Source organism: Chlorocebus sabaeus, chromosome 12 (genome assembly GCF_047675955.1).
Source record: "Chlorocebus sabaeus isolate Y175 chromosome 12, mChlSab1.0.hap1, whole genome shotgun sequence".
Classification (NCBI taxonomy): domain Eukaryota; kingdom Metazoa; phylum Chordata; class Mammalia; order Primates; family Cercopithecidae; genus Chlorocebus; species Chlorocebus sabaeus.
Genome location: NC_132915.1, coordinates 37,574 through 48,277, shown reverse-complemented (window position 1 = coordinate 48,277; position 10,704 = coordinate 37,574). Strand labels below are relative to the sequence as shown.

At 58.1% G+C, this 10,704-nt stretch overlaps 1 protein-coding gene across 1 annotated transcript; it reads right to left on the bottom strand.

Annotated features, from left to right (window-relative positions):
* Positions 1 to 527: 527 nt before the first annotated feature.
* Positions 528 to 5,959, bottom strand: TEKT4 (tektin 4). The gene is made up of 6 exons (XM_007969941.3): positions 5,308 to 5,959; positions 3,794 to 3,864; positions 3,279 to 3,422; positions 2,391 to 2,613; positions 1,628 to 1,782; positions 528 to 808 (listed from the first exon to the last, which is right to left on the bottom strand). The coding sequence occupies exons 1-6, from the start codon at positions 5,839 to 5,841 to the stop codon at positions 592 to 594; spliced, it is 1,344 nt and encodes a 447-aa protein (XP_007968132.3). The 5' UTR covers positions 5,842 to 5,959; the 3' UTR covers positions 528 to 591.
* Positions 5,960 to 10,704: the final 4,745 nt, after the last annotated feature.

Below are 10,704 nucleotides of genomic sequence, written 5' to 3'. Positions count from 1 at the left end.
GGGGTACGCACTGTCATTGGGGACAGAGAGGGGATGCTGAAGCAGGTGCTTCTGGGTGGCACCTGCCTGGAGGATCACCCCAGCAGGTGCACCCAGCAGCTGGATGAGCCTCTAGTAGAGAAAGTGCCCCGTCCGGAGGGGAGGGGTATGTGAGCTGAGGCTGGGGGCCTGGAGGTGCAGGGGGAGGAGATGGGGAGATGCAGAGGTCCCAAAGATGTCCCAAGGCTGTAAGACCCTGGTGAAGGAATGGAAGAGCCAGCACTGGTGGGGAAGTGGGGAGGGGGAGCTGGATGACCTGGCTCTGGGCTGGACACATGGTCTGCGCCCACACCTGAGCTGTGCTGTGGAGCCCCCGTCCCCACCTGGGAACGTCCTGTCCTCTGAGGCACAGGGATTCCTGGTCTTTGGCACTAACCCCTCATCTCTCACCATTGGGATGATGAGTCCGTAGGCAGAGCCAGCCTTACAGGGGACCCAAAGGCCAGTTCAGATGGACAGCAAGTCGAGGTCCCACCGGGCACACACACTGCGTGCAGAAAGCTAACGTGCTGTTTATTTGGGGACTTGGCAGGGAAGCACCGTGGCAGCGGCTCACTGGTAGCCAGCCAACTGCAGGATGGTGGGGTAGCGAGTACGATGGGCCATGCACTTCTGGCGGTCGATGAAGAGACTGTTGGTCATGGCGGTGATGTCCTTCTCCAGGCTCATGTGGGTGTCCTCGAGGTTGCGCAGGGACTGCTCTGCTTCTAGAAGCTTCTCCCGCAGCGCTGCGAGGGACATGTTCAGTTCCTCCACCTCGTTCACCAGCCTGGGGGTGTTGGGGAGTATGAGCCGGGGCTGGGGAGGGCAGAAGTATGCACCTTCCGGGGTGCAAGGAACCCAAAACTCCCAATGGGAGCTGGCAGGAGGTCCTGGGAAGACTCTGTGAAAGGACCCCTAAGGGAACCCCACCAGGAAAGCGGCTCTAGGGCAGAGCACAAATTACAAGGGTCCTCCCAGGGAGTGCGGGCGAGTGCGAATGAGTGACCGGCATGCCGTCTCGATCCTGGCAGGACAGGACTGGCCCTCAGCCCACCAGGCTCGGTTCTTTCCATTCCTGATGTTTAACGGAGGGAGGCCCCCAGCTCCTTGAAGGAACTGAGGGGCAGGGAAGAAAGGTACGTAGGCTCAGCAGGGGCCACTGGGCATCCGTTAACAAGGGAAACGAAAGGACGGCCCATCTATGCCTGGAGCCCGAGCGTAGGTCATACTTTCCACCAGAGGTGTGGACAGCACGCTCAGGGCAGCAGGGAACGGCCCTGCCTGGCCTCTCTGGCCCTGTGGCCTCCTGGAGCTCACCTTGTCTGCAGGAGCTTCCTCCCGGGAAGATGAGGCGGCACGGGGTGGGGTGAGACCACGTGGGCACAGGTCCCTGGCACAGCCCCCCACCCATCACCTGCCCAGGGTCATGTCCATGTCTGTGTGTTTAAGGTGTGCTTGCGCGTGGCCCCAAAGTCTCCCTCCCCTCTCAGCACCTGCGGGGGATGTGTGTGGGGGGTTGGGGTGTTTATTGGAGGCTGAGATCAGAGAGTAGCAGGGAGGTGGTGGACCAGGCCACCTGGGACTGCCTCAGAGGCACAGGCAGCACCTGAACTGGGCTGCATCGCGGCACAGCTCCACGTTGGGCCGGTGCGAGCGCAGGTACAGCCGGGTCTGGGCGACGCGCAGAGGGGCCTCCTTGTCCTTGATGGCCTGCTTCAGTGCCGCCACGTTGTGCTCCTGATCTGTGATTTCCCGCAGCGTCTGCAGACAGGACAGTGCCCTTGGGCTTGTGCCCCCATGCCCAGGCATATGGAATACCGATACCAGGCTGGTCCTGCCCAGGTCCTGGGGCTGTGTCCAGAGGGCAGTCCTGACCAGTGGCCCCGGGGAGGCATGAATGAAGGAACGATGCGCACGGGGCCCCCAGCGGGCTCTGGAAGAGTCAGGCAGCCTGTTGCCCCTTAGCTCTGGTCCAAGAACTACCATCCTTGGTGGTCACCAGGACCCGAACCCTGCTCAAGGACTGGGCACTCAGAGACGGTAAAGGCCACACTGAGACCCTAGATCAGAGCCCTGCCTGCCAGGCCAGGACTCTCGGGGACCCCTGGGAGGTCAGTGCTCCCCAGACCACCTGCGGCCTGCATCCTCCCCACAGCTCCTCCTGTTCAGTCATGGGGGTGGCAACACCCGCCCATCATACCCAGTGTCGCCTGGTTTTACACAGGTTTACGGAGAGGTGGCACTTGCTTCTGGGGTCCCTCGGGGTAAGTGGGGCAGAGGAGAGCGGTGCTGAAGGCCCAGGCCAGGTGATGCGGGGGCAGAGGGGTGGGCAGGCGCGGGAGCCGTCTTGGGGGTTCAGGGCACCCCACCTTGTGCAGGTGCTGCTGCAGCTTGTGCCGCGCGTCCTCCAGCTCCTCGCAGCGGCGCCCGAAGGCCAGGTTCACAGCGTCGCACTGCAGCCGCAGGTCCTCGGAGGTGTCGCGAAGGACGCAGTCCACCAGCACCCGCAGGTTGGCCGAGGCCAGGCGCTCGCGCTGGGCGCGGCACAGATTGTCCTGCGTGAACTTGGCCCAGGTCTCCGGGGTGGAGGCGCTGCGGGGCGGGGGACAGCCAGGGGATGGGGGGGCTCTGCCAAAGGCCGGGGGTCCTGCCGCGCCCCCATGCCCTGTCCGCGCCCCGTGCTCCAGGAGGACCCGCATGGACTCCGATGCAGCCCGTGCAGCCCCACGAAGCCCAGTCCCCCGGGCTCCCTGTCCCCGAGTGCCCCCCGGCCCACAACTCCCCTGAGTCCCCCCACGCCCTATCCACCTCGGGCACTTAGTCCCCTCGCGTCCCCGCGATCCCGTTCCCAGCACCGCCGCCCCCAAGGCCGCCCTCTGCAGCACCTCCGGCGCCCGTAGCCCCCCGTCCCTAGTACCGGGCGCCCGGGTCCCCTCCCTGCGCCCGGGAGTTTGCTGCGCTCAAGTGGGCGGTGGTCGCGCGCCCTCTGCTGGCCGTGGACGGAAACGCAGTCCTGCCGGCGCCTGGGGCTGACCCGACCCTAACCCCGTCCTGTCTCCCCGCGACCTGGCTGTGCACGCGCTGGGCACTTGAGGGGGTCTTGCTCGCTTGCTCATGCTGGGGTAGAAAGTTTCTCAAGTGTCCTCGGGGGCGAGGGCCTCTGGGCCAGGCTGGGGGAAGCAGCCCCGCTGAGGCCCCCAGGTGGAGGGAGGCAAGTCCACAGCCAGGGCAAGCGCGGGGGCAGAGCTGGGGCCCACCTCTCTTGGAAGGCGGTGGAGTGAGGATGAGCCTGCACCTGGGTGCTCTGGCTGTGGTAGCGCCCGCAGGTCTCATCGATGTTGTAGGCCTCCACCTTGTCCGACCAGTCCATCTCGCAGGTCTCCTTGCGCTCCCGGTTCAGTCTGGGGCGAGGTGGGGCAAGGCCTTGGTATGTGCCCAGGGAGGGCCCTGCTGGGGACTGTCCCTGCTGCAGGCTGGGCCCCAGTGCCCGCTTCAGGAGGGAACTCTGGGCCAGCCTGTCCTGGGCGGCCCTCATGCTCAGCAGTGACCAGGAGCAGCCGCCCAGACTGGGAGGCTGCAGAGCAGATGTGGGACTGGGCTCTGGCCACTCAACCTCAGGCTGAGCCGGAACCTCCCCCACCCAGCCCTGCGCTCCCACTGTGAGCTGGGGCAGCCCCTGCCCTGGGCCTCAGGGTCCTGTCATTCAATGCCTTGCCCCAGGACCAGCCGTGGTTGGGGTCAGGAGTCATCCCTTGGGCAGCCCTCGACCAACCGGATCTGGCTCACTGCTTGCATGATGGTTCTCTTCAGCAGCTCCTGAATGTTCCGGATGAGCTCGGCTTCCTGAGGAAGGAGACGACCTGAGCACCAGAGCCAGTCCCTGGTGAGGATCCCAGCAGGCCCAGCTGCTGCTGGCCTTGGTCAACACCTGAGCCACCAGAAGGAGCTGAGTGCCGGGGCCTGAGCTCTGACTGTGCAAGTTCTGCTGTCTCACTGGGTTTATCTTGGGCTTTTGAGCATCCTCCTTGGTGAGTTGTAGGTGGGGTGTTTTCCTCCAGGGCCTTCCATGGGCTGCTGGGAAGGTCCCTCAGCGGCAGTTCCCATGCCCCAGGCTTTAGGAGTCATCACTGCTGCTCCCTCAGTGCACCCAGGAACATTGGCCTGCCCCTGGTGCCTGAACAGCCCCTGAGGAACCAAACTCTAGGGGCCTGGATGCCTGCCCAGGCTGCCCCTCAGGGATCTGTGCTGGGAAAGGCCATGTTCACAGCAAGAACAGGAGGAGGACCCTGTGTTTCTTCTTACTGCCTGGCCAGTTTAATTTTCTGTGTGTAGGAACAAGCCTTTTCCCTGTGATTGGGGTCTTTGCCTCGACCACCGGCTACCTCCGTGTGTGCCAGGGCCCGAGTCCTGCGCCCCTCTGTTCCTGGGTTTGCCTCTTCCTGCGCTGTCAGTGTCTCCATTACTGGGCAGGTGCCCTTGATGCAGGCAGAGGGTTTGTGGGAGCTGTAGGAGTTCTTGAGGCACTGAGAGGGTGCAGGGGGAGGGGCCTGGGGAAGGGAGGGAGGAGGGAAGGCATGAAGGGAGGGATGAACTCAAGGGTTCTTGCCTGAGCTTGGGGGTGTGGCAGGAGAACAGCTGCCCCCACCCCACATCTTTCATGAATGTCTAGGGGCTTGCAGTGGTTCTCAGGGAGGCCCCAGGCTCTGAGAGGTCAGAGAATTCTCCAGAGCCAGCATCAGGGCCAGGACTGAGTTACTTTCTCACCCTATGAGGCTGCCCCACAGACAAGCTGGGCTGGATTCAGAAGTTACAGGGGACATGGAGGAGAGGGGACCTGCGGGTGCAGATCTTTGTGGCCCAGTCTCTGTATAGGATGAATGGGAGCGGTGGATCCCAGCCCACCCCACCCTAGCTGTCCACACCCGCAGTGCTAGCTCAGGCCTGGGTTTCCACCTCGGGAACAACTGTCCCAGCCAGCTATGGTCTTTGGGGAGGTGCCTTGTGGCTCAGTTCAGGGAGCCCAGGGTGGGGATGACTGTGCCAGCACTCGAAGGGATTGGAGGACAAAGCCCAGAAGAGGAACAACTGCTTGGGAGTCAGGGGCCCTCCAGGGCAAAGCTGCCTCCTGGTCTGTCACTAAGGGGCCAGATTTCGGGACTCAGGGTTCCCAAGTGCAAAGGGCTGGGCTCCCGCATGCCTGCAGCAGCCACCTGGCTTGTCCACATGAACTGCCGGGGCCCCTCCTCTCTGCGCCCACAAGTCCCGGCCACCCAAGGCTGCTGGCACCTTCAGCAATTCCGTCTCCACATAGTCGCGCACGAGGTTGGGGTGCTGGCGGCGCTCACGACACTGCAGGTTGTCAGTGGCGATGGAGAAGGGCACCTCCGTGGCGTCCAGGGCGCGCTCCAGCCGCTGCTTCTGGGCCAGCAACAGGTCGGTCTCCGCAGCCAGTGCTTCCACCTCGCGCTGCAGCTCCGACTTCCAGCCGTGCATGTCCTGCAGTCGCTCGCCAACCCTGCGCGTAGAGTCCTGCTGCGTGCGCTGCGCCAGCGCCTGGGTCTCCGATGCCAGCTGCTGGCTCTCATGCCGCTGCCGCTCCGACTGGTCGCGGTCCGCGAACGCCTGGTGGTAGCGAGCATAGCAGTTCTGGAACCACTCCTCCAGCAGGTACTTGGCGGTGCGGAAGCCTGCGGTGGCCAGCCCGGACGACGTGTAGGCGCCTGTGTTGCGGGCCACCTCGTACTCTTTGGCGGGCAGCTCGCAGGGCGGCACTGTCTGCGGGGCCGGCTCTTTGGTTAGGAGTATGTCCGTCTGCGCCATGGTGCTAGCCGCCCACCAGGGCCAGGGGAGTGAGGGGTGTGGCCAGCCGGTTGCGATCAGCCCAGTGCGGTCAGCGAGGCAGCTCCAACGGCTCAGTCCCAGAGCAGGACGCGGCTCCCAGTCGCCTGGGTGACACTGTCAACCAAGAGCTTCCTGTTGCTAAGGAACGGGATCCCTTCTCCAGTGGCTGGGGGAGGGGGCATTCAGGGTGGCAGGCAGAACTGCCCTCTTAAAGGGCCAGGCAGCCCCAGCCCCACCATCCCTGTCCCCGCCTCGGCGCAATCAGCAGTGGCCAAGGGTTCTTGTCACTTAGAGGATCCTGGGGCCAGCCTGTCGCCAGCCTCTGTGTCCCACCCTTAGGGTTTAGGGTGTGGGTGGGGACCTGCTGCCCTAGCCCCTTCCTTGGTCCATCCATTTGTTCCTGGTTTGGCTCTCTGAACCTGTCCTGTGCGCAGCTCCGCGCTCAGGGTGAACAAGACAGAGGAGGCTCTGCCCACCTGCACCCCCTCAGGGCAGAGGGGTGTGGCTGTCCTGTGGGTGTTGGGTGTGCTGACTGACAGTGTTACTTGATGTCTCCCACTGTACATGTGGCGGCCCTCCCTGCCCTCCTGACCCCAACGGCAGCCTGGTAGCACAGAGAGGGTCCCAGGTCAGGCCTCCTCCGGGGCAGTCTGAGGCAGTTCCTGCAGGGACTCTGCTCCATCTGCTCCTGGACCTAGTGCCTGAGAGCCAGGCCCTGGCTTCGGGCCTCCTCCTTCCAAGTCCCAGCCGGGGTCCCTTCAGGCTGGGCACAGCGGGGAGGGAGTCTGAGCGTGCTCTTTGCTGGGGAGTTGAATTCAGCCTCTGGGTAAGTGTCCAGAGTCAGACTCCCAAATCTGCCCCCCAGGGTGGAGGCAGGTCCTGTGCTGCGGAGGCTGCCCTCAGAGCCACCTAGGGCCAGGCTGCCTGGCAGAGGCTGGATGGGCAGGAAGCGCCCCAGGACACATGGGAGTCCTGCAAACCTGGGGTCAGGGGAGCCCCAGCCTAGGCGCTATTCCCCAGGTGGCCTGGCGGTGAGAAGCCTGAGGCTCCTGGCTTGGCCTCCCCTCAGCCTGCCTGGCGCATGCAGTCCTGGGGACCCCCAGCCCCTCCAGCCTCCTCTTCCCTGAGACTCCCCACCAGAGAGTCCTCACTAGGAAGTCCATGCCCCTCCTACAGCACAGGCCCCTGGGCCCCTGTTCCCTCCACCTTCACCCTCTCTCCCACCATAGCCCCCACCCTCACTCCAGCCACAGGGGCTCCTCCTGGGCCATTCCCACCCACCCAGGGTCTGTCCAGCCCCACCGTGTGCCCACCAGTGTCCTCCCCCTGGACCTGACCTCCCCCGATCCTGACCTCTCCCTCGGCCAGAACCCTCACTCCATGCTGTGGTCACCGCGGTGCGCCTGGCCTGACACAGCCTCCTGATGGGGCTTTGAGGACAGCATCCCAGAGACTTACCCCAACCCAGGCCGAGCCAGAACCTGTGGCAGGCAGCCTGGGAACCTCTTCTCACTATCCGTCGTCAAGATTGGGAGGTCAGGGGAACCTCAGGGGCTGGAGTGGTCTGAGAAACAACCTCGAGCCTCACTGTGACTCAGTTTCCCCAGGTGGCAGCAGGCTGGAGCCCACGCAGGGCAGGATGCCAGGCTCCACCTTTTGTCTGGAACCTGCATTCACTGGGCACCTCTCTGTAGGCAGAGCAGAGCATAGCTGCCCATGTTTGTTCCCTGATCTGCAGCCCAGGAACCCGAGAGACCACCTGAGCCAAGGGGAAGGCCTGTGGGCCAGAGCCCAGCTCTGCGAAGTGGGAGACCTCTCAGCCTCCACTTCCAGGTGCCCTGAAGTCGTTGGCAGGGGGCGCTGCTTGCCTGGGGCTCCCAGACTAAGGGAACACAGATTCACCTGGTGACCGCAATAGGCCCTGCAGGCTGAGGGACAGGACTTGACCAAGGATGCATCAGAGATAGGAGACTGGACCCTCACTCCTGCCAGCTGCAAACTCCCAAAGCCCCCAGCCCTCTCATGGGGTGAAGACGCCCTGAAGGGCACTCCAGTGTGCTCCCACCTCTGGGTTCTGCTAGCCGGAGAGTGGTAGCCTCAGGCTGCATGTGTCTTGCTGGGTCTCACCTTCAGGGGACCCCAGGGTGCTGGCAGCTCCCTGAGACCTGGGTCAGGGGGTATCCATTAGGGCACCTTGGTCAGGACCCAGAGATGGGGAGGGCAGGGCTAAGAGCATCCCGGGCAGCTGGCATCTCCAGAAAGCAGGAGGTGGGGCATGGCTCTGTGACAGATGTCCCTGTGACAGGGACGATTGGAGGGACAGAGGGGCGTGCTCAGGGGCTGAGGGGCAGATGAGGCCACCAAAGGGCACCTTGGACACTGGAGGGCCCCAGGAAGGCCCCTGGACCCCATTCTGATTGATCAGGGCCAGTGACCTTGGCCCAGACTGCGGGCCTGGGGACTTGGGTTCCTTCAGTTTCTTAAGAAACTACTATACTCCTTTTTGGCATAGCTGTACGATTTTACATTCCCACCAGTAATGTGTGAAAGCTCCAGTTTTTATTTTTTATTTTAGCCATTCTGATATATATATATATGTATTAATAAGTCATTGTGGTCTTTATTTGCAAATTTCTAATGACTAATGATATTTAACATCTTTTTCTGTTCATAATTAAATGCCATCTGTATTCCTTCTCACGTATCACTAGCACAGCCATGAAAAATCAGAGCAAAATTTTTAGAACAATACTCAAGGGAAAAGGTGTTTATTTAGAACAATGAAAACAATGAGACGATAACTCCTAGCTTAAATAAAATTGATCATGTCTATAAAAATGGTGAAAATATTGTACTTCCTTGGCAAAAGAAGAAAGGAGATTACTTCATATTCTCTGAAATAGTATTCATCATTTGTCTTTGGTTTGTTTATTACGTGTATGATTTTGAAAAAATACATCAACGATGTAACTTTCCAGTGTTTGCTTTGATATTATCCTTGCAAACAGAAAAGCTAGCACGTTTCTGTATAAAACTGGTCGAAGTTGGCCTAGGAGTGTTATTACATTGTACTTTCACTTTACATCTGTACTGTAAGAGTTTAACAATAGCTAAGGCATCAGCATTGATGTGGACCTATTATCCCTATTTAAGAGTTGGTGTGAGGTTTAGGAGAGTTATGTGCTCTTATCATAAAAGAAACCTATGAAGCATCTATATAAAAACTCAGTATTTCTGGTTTCAAATTCAGTACTGTGCCATCTGCTTGATAGATTTCAGTTTGCAGGTTAGAGACATTTTATTGCATAACTTCAACGATATCACAGTGTACTCTTGACTATGTTTAAATCACAAAAAGCCTTTAATCTACACTCAGTTCTTTGAACTAAAATCTTCAGTTTGAATATGAATTTCACTTAAAGAACATCCCTAGAAATTTTAGAGAGAAAAAGACTTTACTTGCAGATACAATCAGCATTTGCTTTGACAATTAGTTCACATATGTAAAATAAGTCTACCTGTCTGTATGCATAATTAAGATGTAACAGTAGTGTGGTAATGACTTGTTAATTAAAGCAATTAGAATGGTAGTAGATCATGGCACAATGCACCTTAAAAGCCTTGAACAGAATACATCACAAGCTATGATACAATAAATAGTCATTGGGTTGAAAGTAGTTTCCACATATAAAAACACAAAGCATATTTTAGCCCTTTAAATGTTCAGTCAATATTGGTCTTCTTGTAGATGCATTTATGAAACAAACAAACAAAACCACAAAACATATAGCTTACCTGCTTCTCAAAACTTGTTGCACAAAGGATTGAGGGACTTCTCTACCCCAGGACCTATTATTAAAACCAGTAAGTCCGCAGTGAAAATCCTTTATTTGCCTGGAGTGTCATCTGATGTGTCTGTTGCAGGCAGCTGTGGCAGTGGTGGATGGTTCAGCGAGACGGAGCCTGCCCACGTCTGTCCATCCATCAGTGGGCTAGTGTCTCTCTGGCTGCACCTGAGCCTTCTCTACAGGAGTTATGGCATTAGCATGGTATTCAAAATAAATAATATTTGACTCAAACTTCCATTTCAGTATTCATTTTCTGACTAAGTTTGTGTAGCATGCTTAATTTTTCTGAGGCTCAATTTTAGTAATGTTAAAGTTATATCTGCTTAAAAGACAGGGGCACATCCCAATTTTGTGTGCATTTATTTTTTCTTGAGATGGAGTTTTGCTCTTGTTACGCAGGCTGGAGTGCAATGGCGTGATCTCGGCTCACCACAACCTCCACCTCCCGGATTCAAGGGATTCTCCTGCCTCAGCCTCCTGAGTAGCTGGGATTACAGGTGCCCGCCACCACTTCCAGCTAATTTTTTGTATTGTTAGTAGAGATGGGGTTTCGCTATGTTGGCCAGACTGGACTTGAACTGACCTCAGATAATCCACCTGCCTAGAGGCCTTCCAAAGTGCTGGGATTACAAGTGTGAGCCACCATGCCTGGCCTCATCCTCAAAAAAGAATGTTTCAAAATTTTGTGTGGGTTTTTTTTTTTAAGTAGAGGAATAACACTTTATTAAAATGCCACTATATATGATCTAACAAATACCTCAATTTCACAATTAAATGGATGTGGGGAGAGAGAGGGAGGGAGGGAGAGAGAGAGACAGAAGGAGGGAGGTGGGGGGAGAGAGAGAGAGAGAGAGAGAGAAGAGAGAAAGATATCTCTGGTGTCCCTTCCTTTTCAGATGAAGACCCCAGTCCTAACAGATTAGGGCCTCACGCTTTTGCCACCATGTTAACCTTTACCTTCTTCTTCTTTCTTCTTTTTTTTTTCAGATGGAGT